Genomic DNA, 17,218 nt, shown 5'->3' on the forward strand with positions numbered 1-17,218 from the left:
CTAGTAACTGTAATTACGATTTTAAATCAACTGTAATTATTGAAATTGCTAAAATATTTAACTACATCTACGCCGTTATAATATTAACTTTTAAATTTCAGTCATTACAATTATACAAAAACATTGAAAATAACATTAACTTTTCTAGAGATATAAACAAAAGCATAAAGTTAATAATAATTAAAAACACATAAAGGACATAAAGGTTATGTAAAATATTTTTTGACTTATTTGTGGTAATTTAAAGCTATTGTAAGATAAATATTAAAAAGAGTATTAAGAAACTAGTAACTTTTACGATTTACTATTTTAAGTGATTTTCAACATAATTATAACACTTAAATTGACTCTATATTATGTTATTAAATTAACTTAAAAGAATATATTAAAAATTTCAATTTTAAACAATAAATTAAATTATCAAACATACCGTCGCAAAATGAGTAAGGCCATATGTTATTGTCATTAAAAGTTAATGGTAATGAAATGCAATTGTGGAAGTAGAATTCTAAAATGTTTTGTTTGGTCCACAGAAAAACTAATGGGTAAATGGGACAAACAAGTGGTTGATTTTACTTTTAACTTTAGAATATAGCAATGCTGAAGCATTATTAATCGTTGATATTTAAAGTTTATTTAAATGTTAAATATTTTAAACTCAACTAATTAAATCTAAAACTCAATTATTATGTTTATAATTACGGTGCAAATCAGCTGAATTTTTCAATGTACAATCGATAATTTATTTTATTTTAGAGCTCGAGCTTGACTTTAATAAGCTGGAGATCTACTCGTAATTGCTCAATATTTTATATAAACGAGTTAATTCGAGCTTAGCTCATAAATTAATTTAATATTTTATATAGAAGAGTTAAATTCAAGCTCGGTTCGTATATAAACTCAGAATAATTTGTTATGTAACCTCAAGCCTACCAAATATATAATTTTAAGTTTTATAATTTTAAATAAATTATACATAAAATAAAATATATATTTAAATTTCAAAGTTTAAGTAATTAGACCAAATTTTTATTATAAAAATTAATTCAACTTGTAAGCTTATGAGCAAGCCAACTCACGAGCCAACTCATGAGCTAGTAAATAAACTAGCTCAGGAGCTCATTAACGAGTCAACTCATGAGGTTAAATGAGTTAAGCATTACTAAGCTTAAACTTAACTCGTTTACTAAACGAGTTAAAAAATGAAGTTCAAGTTCAGTTTATTTATTTCAATGAATAAATTCAAATGAGTAGCTCGCGCTAGACTTATTTGCATCCTTAATTTGTAACTAGCATTATTGGTGATCCAAATATCACTCAAAGTATATAAATATTACAAGTAGGCATAAATAGCTCTTTACTTAGGAAGACTCTGCATAATAACCCATAAAAAACAATGTAAATGAATAAAATAAGACAATAATTTTAAAACTTTGATTCTGATAATCAAGGAGATATGTTGGAGAAGTGAAATTACTATTTGATATAATAAGATAAATCGAACGATAAAATCGACTCTCAAACTTTATTGAAAAGTTTTGTATAAAAACTATATGTTAAGACTATAAATAAAGGTGTTATAGGTTTGATTGTACCTATGTCTTGAATGTAATATATTGTTTTAATATTTTCAATTTTAATACCATACTTTAATATTAATATTAATTTTGTCTTTCAGTCAAATTATTAATTAAATTTACTAAATGATTATGAAGTTTAATGACAACAAAAGAGAATTGAATCATTATTAGAGTTGTTAACTTATCTCATTACTAAGATATTATTGTTTAATCACATAAAATTATTTTTTTATTACTTTTAGAATTTTATTAATCTTATCCAAATCGATAAATTTAACTGGTGATTTTATCGGAGACCAAACTTGAAATTAATGCTAATATTAATAATTTTAAAATTACATCCTAAATTTGATTATAAGTGTATTTTTCAGTAATTAAGTATAAACTAAATTATGAAATAATATTGAAAGAAAGAAAGATATTTTTCTCAAAATGACTATTGGGCATGAATATTTTTTGTATTAGAGGTTTTTGAGAAAAAAGAAACAATGTTCAAGTGAGAACCCACAACTTTCTATCTTTGACAGAAAAAGAAAAAGAAAACTATGCTAAAATTTAGCATAACAGATTTGAACTTTCTTTCTTTCTTTTTCGAAGTGCCTAACGACACTTGGAAGAATATTTAGTCAAGCGTAACAAGCATTAATTGGCCTACGTTTTTCTTTTAAATGCACGAACTACCTTTTCCAAAGAAGGTGTATTGAACTGTAATCCACGGGTGAATTGTTCGTCCTGTATTAATTGATAAGATTTTCTTTGACAATTACTAAGAAAAGAAAATGCCAAAATTATCCAAAAGAAGTGTCATTAAATTGTCGTATAATGACCCTTCCCCTACTGTGTTTTGCTTTTGTCTCTACATTTGGGTTTCATATTTTTGTTTGAATTTGTTGTTTACAATGAAGAACATATTACGAATTTTGGTACTCGAGATTTTAATGTTTGTTGTTGTTTTGTGATGTGCAGTTACAAGACATTAATGTAATGTAAGCATATCATAGTTATATCAAATGTTATCTTCAACAAAGACAACCCTTTGTTAGCTCACCCAAACAAGACAACCCTTTACTATGGGCTACCAGCATAAACCTTTTTCTCAGCTACCAAACGTGACTTCTGATACTTACCCTTTTTCTCTTTTTCTTTTTCTATTCTTATTGGATATGATACCAGGAGTGGTCAAATATATTATGTAGACGATCATCCACAAATAACCTTTAAAAAGAATATTATGATAGTTACATAAATGATAAAAGATTTAAATTTCTATACAATTCGCATTAAATTAGTAAATATAAACATCTTTATGAACATATTGAAAAATAAAGATCTACTCTTAATGTTTTTTTTTTTATTATTTAAATCTTCTCGGATCAAAGAGTGGATTAGTTAGCTTCTTATTTGTGAAAATTTAAAAGGTGTTCAATTCTTTTTACCCATTATTCATCAATATTGATAGATGGATTTACTTTTTTCTTTTTCTTCTTATTCATATTGTTTGTATACATTTTAAAAGAAAAATGTATATTGTTTTTCTTTCCATTTAAATTGCTAAGATTGATAAAGGTATTTACCTACATATATGGGCTGCAGAATTTTATCTTTATGCCTAAAATTTAAATTCTTTTTATTTATATAGTTTTACATAATATTTTTTAGTATTATTTTTCTTAACAAATATATGACAATATCATCTTTCTCCTTTATTCTTATCCACCTTTCATCTTCATAAAAATTTAAATAGCTTCTATAAATATAAAATTACTATTTTTTTTGGCACTTTAAATAAATTATTTGATTTTATTTTAATTTTATCGTTATATATTTTTAACTGCATTTTGATATTTTTTTTAATATATTAAGATATAACTTTTGGAACACATTTCTTTATTGTTATCAAAACACACTAAATGTTGTAAGAATATATATAATATCATTCTAAACGTAAAGATAAAAAATATAAATATAAATCTATTTAATTTGACTGTTTTGACAATGATACCCTCTTCGTATTTTTTATATATAATTTTAATATTTTTTTAATAGAATTGAAAAAAAATATAAAAATAAATAAAAAACAGTAAAAATATAATTAAAAAAAGTCGTAAAATATTTTTTTTTTTAAAAGAAAAATGTTACCATGAAATTTCCTGTTGATAAAAGCGAAGGTCAGGCCTGGGTCTTTGTCGTTTATGTTGAATCTGAACATTACGTAAGTGTAAGCCAGTCCTTGTAGCAAATGTGTCCAAATCCAATTGTATATTGAACTGTGGCATTTAATCATAACACAACATAAGCTCAATAACCTTGCTAAATGCTCCTGTAACAGGTAAAAACCAAAGGCTTTGTATTTCTAACTGAAAATTCCCATTAATATAGTAATCCAACAGACAACCAATGTAATAACCATATCCATTAGTTTATGTGATCTCTTAAGCTCACTGCTGCTTCTGCTTTTCATGTTCGTTGTGCCGTTACTTAATAAGCATGAGTAACTAGCGACCCGTATAACACAATCCCTTTGTTTCTTGCCAATTCTGAAGCTACCAATGTTCTAGCGACGGATTCTGCCGTCGCTGAACACTGTTTTTTTCAGTGTCTCCTTCTAGCTTTATTGTGTGAAAGATCAACTCAAGTATGGATGACTTGTTTAGAGCAGATATTTGAGGTGGGATATACCTCAGATAGTGCATGCCAACTCAAATTCAAAGCGATGTCAATGTCTATTATATCAAAAAGTTCTATCATGATATTTATGGAGAGTGCATTATTTCTGAGATCAAACAGTTGCAGACTTCAGCATTTCCGTGACGGATGAATTGCTCCAGAAAGAGAGTTCTTATTAAGGATGAGTTTGGTGAGTGAAATAAGTCTAGCAAGACTCCATGGAGTCTGACAGACAAGGGAATTGCTGCTTAGAATAAGCTTTCTCAGTTTCTGAAGCTGAAATAAGCCTGTAGGTAATATACCAGCAAGATATGACAAATCTAATGCTTCAAGACTCCTGCAACTAGCCAATTCTGCAAGAATATTTCCTTGAATTTTATTTTGCCTGGCCAAGAAGATTGTCAGGTGTGTCAATGTTTACCAAGCTCAGTTGGAATCAAACCTAATATCTGATTAGCATCAAGATGCAACTCTTAAGAGTTTAGTAACATTTTCCTTTGTAGATGGTGATGGCTGTTGATGCTGAAGGAATATGATTGACATAGGCAGTTGCCTCAAAATCACCATATTTTACTCACTTTCTTGGTTCTGCAACGTAATTTGTATGTATCTGCTATTTAATTCTTGTTATCTTGAAGTGAACCCACTATACTCTTTTGCTATTTGAGTTGGAGTTGGCTTTCCTTGGAGCCTAGCAATAAATAATACTAGAGATTAAGCAAAGCGAGAAACAATAAAGGATTCTCTACCACCCACCACTATTACCCTTGGGATTCTGTTTCTTGCTCTATTATCATTTTACTTTTCTTATGTGAAGAATTCCCTAGCGGATTACTAGTGTGATACACCATGTGCTCTTGCATGGTTTTCCTCGAGAAGTTTCAGTGTAATGATTATTTCATTTTGAATAATGCTACATAGGGATATTATATTTGGGTCAGACTCAAGTTAGAATGGTATAAGAGTATGGATGGGATTATTACACCAAAAGTAGTAGCATATGAGACCATTTTGATTCGAAAATATTTATCTACTTTAGTTATGTGTTAAATATTATACACTATCATGATATCATAAGAAATACTATTGAAGAGGTATAATGAATTGAAAGATTTGAAGTTTTAATTGATTAACCTAAACAAATCTACACATACAAGGACTTTTTGCCTTCTGATTCATTGTAGTGCAAGGATGACTGGCTAGTAATATTATGGGATTTCTTTGCTCTTTTAGGAAATCAACCATATAGTTCTGAACCAAAAAAAATCCATTTATCTAATTAACAAACTACAAGACAAGAAAAAAATAATTTCTGGTGCCTATTTGAATGTCGGCTTGGCCATGGATGAAGAAGATTGTAAGAAAGAAGATTCAGAAAAGCTTGAATTATTGCTTTGAGGATATGAATGTTGCATCATGACTGCTGGATTATTTGCTGAAGACCCATTAAGAAGCATGTCAACTTTCAAGCACTCTTCCCTTTCCTGCCTTATCTCCTTGAGCATTGCTGAGACATCTTTCATGGTAGGCCTATCATCAGGACATGGATTTACACACAGCAAAGCTACTCCTATTGTCTGCAACATCTCTGCAATCTCAGATTCTGGCCGTGCCCGTAAACATGGATCAAGAACTTCATTCCTTCCTCTCTTCTGCCTTATCCAATCTACAATGTGCAGCCCATCTGGTATGGTTGGATCGATTGGCTGCTTCCCTGTTAGTACTTCCAATACCACCACACCGTAGCTATACACATCACTCTTTTCTGTTATCTTCATCATGTATCCATACTCTGCATACATGCAAACAAAGAGATGATGTTAGATTAGTAAATCGGGTAAACTAGCTGCTACATTTGTTCTCCTGTTTGACATTGTTCATTTAATAGTTGTCAAAATATTATCTTGATAATGTTGAAGGAACTGACATTCAATTAGTCTTTTCCTCAATGCTAGACAGGCATTAGTAATATAGGAGATGCTAGGATATGAATGTCTTGGAACTTACCTGGAGCAATGTAACCATAGGAACCAGCAACAGTGGCAGAAGAGCGAGCAAAGTCTCCATCATCAACAAGCTTAGCAAGTCCAAAATCAGCAATATAAGGTTCAAATTCAGGGCCAATGAGAATGTTATTGGCCTTGATATCCCTATGAACAATTGGAGGAACACAATCATGGTGCAAGTAAGCAAGACCTTGTGCTGCCTCTAAGACAATTTTATATCTCACTTCCCATTCCAAGCAACCACCACTTCTTTCATGAAGAAGACTGCCTAAACTTCCATTAGGCATGTAGTCATACATAAGCAATCTTGTATGTCTATTCCAACAGCAACCCAAGAACCTAACAATGTTCTTGTGACGTATAGAGCCGAGAGTTTTTACCTCAGCTGAAAAGGAATCACGAACTCCGCCAACTCCTATTCTGTCATTTTGGCAATCATTTCCTGCAGCTATTGCTGCCGGCCACAACTTTTTCACTGCAATGACTTCCCCATTTTCTAGTTCAGCACGATACACAATTCCCGAACATCCCTTTCCAATCACATTGGCTTCCACTAAGCATTTTAGGACTTGTTCTACTGAAAAGTTCAGCTTCTGAAATGGAGTGAATTTCCAAGGCCATGAATCCCCCCCCATCTCTGATTCACAATCATCTCTTGTCAACTTTCGAGCTCTCAAAACTGCAATAGCCCCAAAAATTGCCATTGCTATAGTTAAGGTGACAAGCGATGCAATGGCAAGGTTAAATCTCTTTGATCGCTTGAAGTTATTATTTGACTTGCTCGTCATTGTGCCATTGCTTAAGAAACATGACTCACGTCCCCTAGAACACAATCCCTGATTTCCTGCCAATTCTGCTGCTGATAACTGTCGAAAGAGCTTGCTGTCTGGAAGATAGCCAGTGAAATTATTGTAGGAGATGTTCAGCGAAACAATATTTTCGAGCTCAGCAAGTGCAAGTAAGTCTCCTCCAAGCTTGTTATGTGAAAGGTCAAGTATGGATAACTTGTTCAGAGCAGAGATCTGCAGTGGAATCATCCCAGATAGTGCATTCCAACTCAAATTCAAAGCAATGTCAAGACCTTCAATATCAAACATTTCTACTGGAATGATGCCTGAAAGTTCATTGCTGCTAAGATCAAGCAGCTGTAGACTTGAACAATGGCCAAGAGAGGAAGGAATTGCTCCAGAGAGAGAGTTTTTACTTAGAATGAGTCTATTTAGTGAGATAAGTTTACCAAAATCAAATGGTATTTCACCTACAAATCGATTCAGAGAAAGATCCAACACCTCAAGCCTTGTCAGAGAAGATAAAGAGCTAGGCAAAGTACCTTGAAGGGTATTGTTACTTAGGTTCAGCATCTGCAGCTCGTTGCAGTTGCCAATTTCTGCTGGCACCATGCCGCTAAGATGATTATCGGACAAGTCAAGGAAACTAAGGTCTTTGAGGAATCCGATTTCTTTAGGAATATTTCCACTAATTTTGTTATTTATGAGCCTGAGCCGAACAAGAGAGCTGCAATTACCAATCTCGTGAGGAATTGAACCAGAAATGTCATTAGATATTAAGAGAAGCTTTGTTAGATTCTGAAGCTGAAATAGGCCAGGTGGTAAGCTACCAGTAAGTACATTGTGTGACAAATCTAAAGCTTCAAGGCTCCTGCAACCAGCTAACTGTGCAGGAATACTTCCTTCAAGTTTATTCTGCCAGGCAAAGAAGACTGTTAGCTGTGTCAACTTACCAAGCTCTGCTGGAATTGAACCTGAAATCTGGTTAGTATCAAGCTGCAACTGCAACAGGTTTGTAGCATTTGAAAGGACAGGTGGAATTGAACCAGAGATATTATTGTTACTAAGCATAAGCTCTTCAAGAGTTGAGAGATTTCCAAATGACGGAGGTATAATCCCAGAGAAAAGATTCAAAGAGAGATCAATAATCTTCAAGCTTTTACAGTTGCCAATTTCTTCAGGAATGGTCCCATCAAAATTATTCTGCCATAGCAACATTTTCTCCAGTTTCTGAAGTTTTCCCAACTCTGGCGGCAGTGAACCTGAAAGATCATTTTCGTAGAGAAATAAGTCGACAAGCTCTGAGCAGTTGCCTAACTGCGGCGGGATCACACCAGACAGCATTGTAGTGTAAACAGATAGTGTCTGAAGATTGTTTAGGTTCCCAAGTGATGCAGGTATCGAACCAGAAATTTTAGTATCAGCTAATCCCAGCACTTGCAAATTCTTACAATCACCAAGCTCATCAGGAATCTTTCCTTCAATGTTCTTGTTCCCTCCTGCTCTTACAACCTCCAAATCCGATAATCTGCCTAATTCAATCGGAAGCTTCCCACTCAAATAATTATCGTATATGATAAGATTCTTGAGATTGGTGCAATTGCCAATCTCAACTGGTATTTCTCCAGTAATCTGGTTAGAGTTCAAAATCAAGTCTTGGAGATTTTTTAGATTTCCAATACTTGGAGGAATGGTACCCACTAGACTATTAGAGCTAACATCAAGCAGTGTAAGTTTAGTGCAGTCCCCAATATCAGGAGGGATCGTTCCAGTGAGATTAACACCAGAAAGAATGAGTTTTTCAAGGTAGATAAGAGAGGAAAGATTGGAAGGGAAAGGAAGGGCAATATCAACAGATTGAAAATCGATTTCAATAACAAAGTTACTAGAAGAACAAGTAATATGAGACCATTTACAGGGGTTCGAGTCCAGATGATTCCAGTTAGAGAAAGCGGAAGAGGGTGGGGAAGAAGAAGAGCTGTGTAGCCAAGAAAGCAGTACATCGACTTCATTATTTGGTGTAGAGAAAGATGACAGAAGTGTAAGAATAAGGAGAAAGAGATGATGGTGGTGGAGGTGGCGGTGGTGGGTGGTGGTGAAGAGTTGCCTCGACATCGGCATTGGCAAAATTTTGCATCAAATCCCAAACCTCTCTTGGTTTTGCATTGGGTCTCTCTATCTAAATTGATTCTTATCTTGAACTTAACACAAAACAGCTAATATTTTCAATTACTCTATTGATGCTATTTAGTACTACTTTCTTTGCTGACAAGCAAGAACAAAGAAAATTAAACAAAAAAAATATAAAGATCTTTCAACCACTCCACCACCACTCTTGCCTCGGGGTTCTGCTATTGCCTACTGCTATAATCCTTTAGGTGTTTCTTTCATTTACTTTGAAATAGAGTATTGGATTGGCTGATACACCAGCATGTGTTCTTGCATTGTTTTCCTCAAATTTGGCCAGTGTTATTGATTGTTTTAGTTTTGAAATTAGAGCCACTCTTTTTCAAAGGAACAAAGAAATAACGCTCCCATTAACTTTGTGTCCTCTTTGTTTCTAGGAAAATTCTGTTTATCATTTCATTTCACCATTTCCATTTCCCATCGTTCCAATTACCATTTGTCCAACATGCAGAAAGAGCTATAAATATAGGAGAGAGCCATATTATATTCAGGAATATCTCTAATATGCCTCTTACTGTGCCTAAAGACTATTTCTTTAACACCCAAAAGAAATATTAATACCACTGTCAATGATCAAACTCATCTCACTTGGATTTTCCAATAGTATGAAACAAGTAGAAATGGCCAGAATTGTATTAAATGGTAAAAAAAGCAACTCAAGTAACAAGGCAAGGCAAGTACTGTCATATTCCCTTCTCTTTAAAGTAAAAGACAATTCAACTCTGATTACCAAGCACATTGCACTTAATCCTGATTACCAAGCACATTGCACTTAATCATCACATTTATGACATTCATATATGTATAATAAAACTATTCACTCCTGAGGATACATTACTCTGAAATTGCTATTCATATTCCAATGTAAAAATGACTTTGGGTTTCCAGTAAAGTCTTTTTTTATTTTTTTTATCATGAATTTAAGTTCAAAACTGCTACAGTAACTTTTGTTTCTTGTCTCAACCGACCTTGTGGAGCCTTTCAATTTGGCTTAAACACCTCCCTGACCAAGCCATGTGCTGTTGAATTTACCTGAGTGTATTAATATTATAGCTGGGCCTGGACTAGATTAATCATTCTGATTTCTTGTACATTTGTTTCATCCTTTCGAATTCAAATCTATGACTTTTTTCTTTTAAAAAAATAAATATTCTCTTGTTCGAGTAAATTTTTAATCTTTATTAGAAAAAAGAAAAAAGAAAATTGACCCAGTGCAAATAAGTTAACTCGAGGTACCACTTGATCACATACACAAAAAAAGAAAATAATGCATTAAATCAAAAGTTTATTCAGGTAAATAAAATAAGGCATAAATGAAAAGTAAGTATGGGTTTGGCATATAATTGAACCAACATGGACATAAAGTAAATAAACAGTAAACAAATGGTACAAAAGAGCCCGAGGCTCGAGGCCATGGACCTTGGGAATTCCCCCTCCCTGGAATCTATACACGTTTTGCTTTCTCAATACCCATATGAAATTTCTTTTCTTTTTCCAACAAAATATAAGACTATTATCCAACAAAATCAGACATTAACCTTTTTTATTTTAATTTATGCAGAAAACATGGATAATATTTATATTAAAAAAATATGAATGGCATGGCAGCCTTTAGTATATGTCATCAATATTTTCGTCAGCTGTTGCCTGCAAATTGGAATATAAACAGTTCTCAACTTATGTTTCTATTATGATTTTATTTATTTATACTTTGTTTTCATTTTATTTTCATTATTATTATTATTATTATTATTATAAGGTGAAGCTTTCATTAATCAGAGCATTTGCATTGGAAATAAAAATATTTAATAATTTTGTAACTTAAAATCATTTTCAATGTTTCATAACAAATTTGGATGATCTTGCTTTCTTTTTCTTTTTTTCATATGATATTTTTTATGTACATATTGATTAATTCACTCCCATAATAAGTTCTTAAGCAAAAGAAATATAAAATACCCACGACATTATTTAAGAATTAAATTAATAAAATAATATTTTATTTTTTATATTTATATATGTAATTTTCTAATTTTAAAATATTTAAAATTAGATCTGGCCACAGTTCGTGAACCGATCGATTCTGACTGATTAATAATATAAAAAATTAATTAAAATTTTATTTTTAGGTTGGGTCGAAACTACCGGAACCAGAACCAATGTTTCGGGTTTCAACTTTGAATTCTAGTCCAAATTTGATTGCTTCAGTTTAGATTTGATTGGTCCGATTTTATTAGAAGAGGCCCATGGCCAGGCCTAAATAGGATAATGTTGTTTTATTGCATTTGGTATTTGGATGGGAATCAGTTTTATTTTCAAAGTACGGCCCATGGACTTATCTGGTCCTTTATTAAGTTTTGGGCTCAGCCCAAGCAATTCCATAGATAGACTAAGTTCTTATTAGGCCTAGCCGCACATGTGGTCCCATTCCCGAGGCAATTGTGAGGCTGGAAGAAAAATCTGTTGGCTTCTCTGTTTTGGCGCTAATCATCACTCTTTTTTTTTGCGATTTGCTTTTCTTCCTTCCTCAGGACTTAGGTTTGGTCATGGTAGCCATAACAAAGTTCCAATTTTAAATTAACAGCTTTTTGAATTTTCTCAAAATTATTGCTGTTATTATTATTATTTTAATGGCTTCTTTAGGCATTGTTGATAGCTTGAGTTCAGCTTCAACTTTATGCCACTCTCACAAAAGGAAAACCCTAATTCTCCTTTCAAATCCTAAGTTTCTTCCATCAGCTTCCTTTTTAAAATCAAAGAAGCTGACTTTGGTTCCTAAATTGAAACTTGTGAAGCCCATATCCCGCAATTCTAGGTCGTTTCCAGTTATCTTTGCTGTGCAATCTAATTTCTTGAAAGGTCTTTCACTTGCTCAACTTTTGGCTTTCTTTTTTGTTCTTAAACTTTTTTTTGTTAGGGTTTTGTTTTGTTTTGTGCATTAATATTGAGTTTAGATTTACTTTATTTGTTTGTGTTTCTTTGGGCTGCTATTGATGATTTAGATGTTTATTTGGGTATTGGCTAGTTATAGATTGGCAAAGATATTAACTTTCTGATAAGATTTATTTTCTTTTTGAGTTTAAGGATAGGGATTGATTAGTGTTTGGAGTTAAACTATGGATTAAACTCAAAGTTTTTATTCAATTTGTTATATAGTTAGATACATTGGAAAGCCTAAAAATGTAAGAACTCACTCTCAATTTAATTATATTTTGCCGGAATTCAACTCTTTCAACTTAAAGAGAAAAAATAAAAGGCACTTCTAAAGCATTTGAAAGAAATTAAATCATGCTAGTACATGTTCAGTTCATGGGCATGACTGATCCCGAACAGGGCCTTCAATAGCTCAAATTCCCTCACTAACTAGTAGCAGGTCGTGCTGTTTAGAAATTCGTTATTCCTAATTTTGATGGCTGACTATTGTGTTTGAGGTTATTCTAATGTGTCCTTAATTAAAAGAAACTGCAAAAAAGCTGTGTGTTACCTGTTACTAATGGCCTTTTTGTGTTCTGCAAAATAGTTGTTCAAACAGCATGGAAGGTTGGGAAGGATGGTATTGATGCAGGAACTAGACTGGTCCCTGTAAGTTTCAATTTGTCTTCTTTTTCTCATTACGACTATGACAGGTTGTAGTTTAATCTAATGTTTAATGTTTATCTTTTATTTTTTATTATTATTTCATTCTGTTCTAGGACTCTGTACCAAGACCAATTGCAAGGATTTCAGTAACAATTGTTGCACTGTCTGTTTCACTCTTTGTACTGAAGTCTGTGTTATCTACAGCATTTTTTGCTCTGGTACGTTTTCTGTTTTTTTTTTTTTTTTATACGAATTGCAAAATAGTTCAATTTGTCAACAGCCTGCTATTGCCCATGTATTTTACATCTTTCACATGATGGCCTGAAAGTCTAAATGGTGTAACCAATTGGAGTTCAAATTTCAATCAACCATTTATATAAATCTGGGTTATTTTCCAGGTGTGAAAGTTAAGACATTTCTATTCATTATGGTATTTATAATACATTATGGGTGATGCACAGGCCACCATGGGATTTGTATATTTTGTCTTCATCGCCTTGAACAAAGATCAAAGGCCAAAGGGTGGTGGAACTGGAAGCACAACTTCCTCTGAAGACCCTTTAGAAGAAGCAAGAAGAATAATGGAGAAGTACAAGTAACAGCGGAAGGAAGGACATGAATTGCGAGCGATTGCGCCATGAGAAAATTGAAAAGATGTATGTATAAATATGATAGATATATATATAAATTTTCATATACAGGTGTCCTTCTTCATTGAATTTATGATTTTATCCTTTTGGGAATCATGTCATTGCATTCCTTGAAATAAATTTGAGAGTTAACAGTGTGAACTAGCAGCAAACACTGGATATATTAACAATTGCAACTTTATATATATGTCACCAAACTTACTTCCTTGTGGGTTTCAATAAATTCATAGAAATAACAGCAGCATCGCCCCATTTTCTATTTATTGCTCCAATCTCCTTACTCCAAGACAATACATATTCAGTTCATATGCAGGGTCTGGGAAATTCTTGGCTAGACCGGATGTGGTGGTGAACTATGCCATGATTTCCAATTCTTGTAAGCAGTCAAATACTCCTAAAAATTAACTTCTTCACGTCGTTCAGGGAACAGTCAGCTCAAGACTTTATCTTTGAAGGGGATAATAAGACCGACAATGCTTATGGATAAATACATATTTATATTTTTAGACTTTCTTTAATCAGTTTAATATTTTAATTTTGGATATAATTTAATAAATATTTAAATTTATTTTTTTATGATATTTTAATATTTTTGACATGTGTTTTAATTTAATACATCAACATATATTATATAAAACTATTTAAATTTTATCAAAAAATAAAATTTTCGTGTGTATCAGATTAAACTAAATATTAGAAAAATTTAAATATCTGTTAAATTAAATCAAAAATTATATTATTAAATCGACTAATTTAACTTGTTTGGAATAATTCTTGTGTAAGAATTGATGCATAATAAGTGGTTTTACTCCTTGTCCTCACGGCTTCGAACGTCATGTCTGCTCCTCTATTAAGTACTATTTTTAAAGACATCCTAAAAGTGGAGGCAGAGCGACTAATAGTAACAATCCCTATTGTCACGCCCCGCCTCGCAGCTAGCAAGGGAAGGCTGCACAACACGGCCCGTGTTGAACAACACTGCCCGTGTTGACCAACACGCCCACGGACACGCCCGTGTTGGTTAAATACAAATGCGAAGGACCTAGAAGCTTCGGGTAACACGGCCACAGTAGGTAACACGGCCAATTACCCCAGACCGTGTTCCCAACACGGCCAGGAACACGGCCATGTTGGCGGACAGGGGGAAAAACGCTATAAATACCCCTTCCTTGTACCATTTGTAAGGTGTGTGTGTGATATATGAAAGAAGAGAGCTTGTAGAGAGAGAAAGTGTGCTCATTGTAAGTAGCTTTAGTGTGAATTAATCAATACAAGTATACACTTCCACAATTCTTGCGTTTCTTTGTGCCACTTTCGTGAATTTACTTCCGCTAGCGTATTTGCTATCATTCTGCCGGGTTTGGCAATCAAGGGTAGGCTGACTAGCTATCTTGAATTTCGGAGAAATCAAGCAAGCTAGGCCGCACGTGGGCAAAGTTTTGGAGATAAAACAAAGCATGCGTGTGATTGGTATCGAGCGGAGTTCGAGACAAAGCCAAGTTCGAGACAGGCGAGGTTAGTATCACGCCACGAGTTGGAAGTATAGCGGATAAATTCTTTGGGAGAATTCTTGCACGAGATAATGGCCAAGGTTGGTGAGCAATCTACCGCCTCCTCCTACTCCGAGGAAGGAGGAAAGGATAGCGGAAAGGCTAGGAGGGATAAGTCCCGCTGACGTGATTGGCGCTGATGGAGGAAAGGCTAGTCAAGGTGGAGACTACCATGTTCGATTGGGGGATAAAATCGAAGACATGGACTACGCATCGAGAAGCTAGAGTCGAGGGGACGACGGAGAGCTTCGCGAGGAGATGCGAGGTGCCTTGAATGTTCTCATGAGCAATTTATCAAGAGGACAATGAGGCTCTCAAGAAGTTGCTTGTCCAATGCCTAGAGAAGGTCGATAAGCTCGAGGTGGAGCTCAATTTGTGCAAGACCGCGTTGGCGAAAGAGTGGGGGCTATGGCGGTCCACAAGGTCGATGCTCCTAAACCAAAAGCCTACGGTGGGGGCGAGGGAATGCGAGGGAGATCGACAACTTCCTGTGGAACTTGGAGGGATACTTTGAGGCGGTGGGCATCGTGGACGACACCACTAAGGTAAAGTCCGTATCTCTTTACTTGTGTGATATTGCTACCGTCCGGTGGAGACGGAGGTGTGAGGATGTGAAAAGGGCCTCTGCACCATTAATACTTGGGAAGATTTTGTTCGGGAGCTTAAGAAGCAATTCTATCCCGACAATGCCGAGAAGGAGGCGAGGTCAAAGCTTGACGTCTCCAACATAGAGATGGTCATATTCGGAATATGTGAAGGAGTTCTCCGAATTGATGTTGGAGATTCCGATTTGGGGGAAAAGGAAGCTTTTCATGCCTTCATTGATGGGTTATCTCGGTGGGCTCGATTGGAGCTAGAAAGGCGAGGTGTGCAGGGACCTTGCCACCGCGATGGCGATTCTTAGAGTCCTTGATAGAGTTGAAGAGGAAGGACTCGTTTAAGCCAAAAGTAAAGAAATCGAAGGAGGTGACAAAGGTGGTGGAGATAGGGAAAATCTTCCACCAAGGGATGGTAAGGCTTCATATAAAGACAAGGGCAAGTGGAAGAAGGAAGGCAGTAGTTCTTCCCCGAAAAGCTTACATATCGACGGACCTCATCGGGCATATGATTGTCCAAAGCGAGGAAAGCTTGGAGCGCTAGTGATCACCAAGAGGAAAGGCAAGAAGAAGGCGAAGACTTGCTTCCCTTGACTTCTCAATGCTATCCAAGCCAAAGTGGAGCAAAAGCCTCGTGGACGAATGTACGTGGAGACCAATATCGGAGGCGGGAGTATTCAAGCCATGGTGGACCTTTAGGTGACCACGGTATACATGGCGAAAGAGGTGGTGACTCTATTAAGCTGCCTTCTGAGAAGGAAAAGGGCTTCATTAAAGGGGTGAACGCGAAAGAGATTACCTATCATTAGCGTTGCGAGAGGAACTAACATCCGAATAGGCCAATGGCAAGGTAAGGTCGATATCACAATTGCTCCTATTGATGATCAACGGTTTTATCTTGGTATGGACTTCCCTCGACATGGTGAAGGCATTCTTGGTTCCTTATGCCAACACCATGTGCATAATGGAGAATGGCCAACCTTGTGTTGTGCCGATAAAAAGGGAGTTAAGTCAAGATAAGATGGTGTCGGCCATACGAGCTCTCGAAAGGGGTAAAAAGGAAGGAGCCAACCTTCTAAAGCAACCCTTAAAGTGGAAGAAGGTACCCATGTTGATGAACCTACACTTCCAAGCCCTATCCGAGGCGTGCTTGATGAGTTTAAAGATGTTATGCCGCCCGGGCTGAAGAAACTTCCTCCACGTAGAAGTGGACCACGAGATCGGTGGAATCGGGAGCCAAACCACCCGCCTTTGCCCCCTACCGTATGGCGCCTCACGAGGTGGAGGAATTAAGGAGGCAACTTAAGGAGAGCTGCTTGATGCGAGGCTATATAAGGCCGTCAAAGCTCCGTATGGTGCCTTGCGGTGTTGTTCGGAAGAAGCATGATGGGTCTCTTGGTTATGCATTGACTACCGAACAAGATTACAATCAAGAATAAGTACCCGATTCCTAACATTGCGGACATCTTTGATCAACTTGGTGGTGCTAAGTGGTTTACCAAGTTGGATTCTGGTCCGGGTACTACCAGTCGCATCTCCGAAGGACATGAGCCAAAGGCAGGCGTCGTGGCGAGATATGGGTCGTATGAATTTCTTGTCATGCCCTTTGGCCTCA

General features: G+C 35.1%; 2 protein-coding genes across 2 annotated transcripts; one reads left to right on the forward strand and one right to left on the reverse strand.

Annotated features, from left to right (window-relative positions):
* Positions 1 to 5,345: 5,345 nt before the first annotated feature.
* Positions 5,346 to 9,641, reverse strand: LOC8262762 (LRR receptor-like serine/threonine-protein kinase RGI2). The gene is made up of 2 exons (XM_002521089.4): positions 6,255 to 9,641; positions 5,346 to 6,039 (listed from the first exon to the last, which is right to left on the reverse strand). The coding sequence occupies exons 1-2, from the start codon at positions 9,160 to 9,162 to the stop codon at positions 5,567 to 5,569; spliced, it is 3,381 nt and encodes a 1,126-aa protein (XP_002521135.3). The 5' UTR covers positions 9,163 to 9,641; the 3' UTR covers positions 5,346 to 5,566.
* A 2,037-nt stretch (positions 9,642 to 11,678) lies between these two features.
* LOC8262761 lies at positions 11,679 to 13,598 on the forward strand. Its single transcript, XM_002521088.4, has 4 exons — positions 11,679 to 12,087; positions 12,749 to 12,810; positions 12,921 to 13,025; positions 13,269 to 13,598. Exons 1-4 carry the CDS (start codon positions 11,859 to 11,861, stop codon positions 13,404 to 13,406), a joined length of 534 nt encoding a protein of 177 aa, XP_002521134.1. The 5' UTR covers positions 11,679 to 11,858; the 3' UTR covers positions 13,407 to 13,598.
* Positions 13,599 to 17,218: the final 3,620 nt, after the last annotated feature.

Source organism: Ricinus communis, chromosome 7 (genome assembly GCF_019578655.1).
Source record: "Ricinus communis isolate WT05 ecotype wild-type chromosome 7, ASM1957865v1, whole genome shotgun sequence".
Taxonomy (NCBI): domain Eukaryota; kingdom Viridiplantae; phylum Streptophyta; class Magnoliopsida; order Malpighiales; family Euphorbiaceae; genus Ricinus; species Ricinus communis.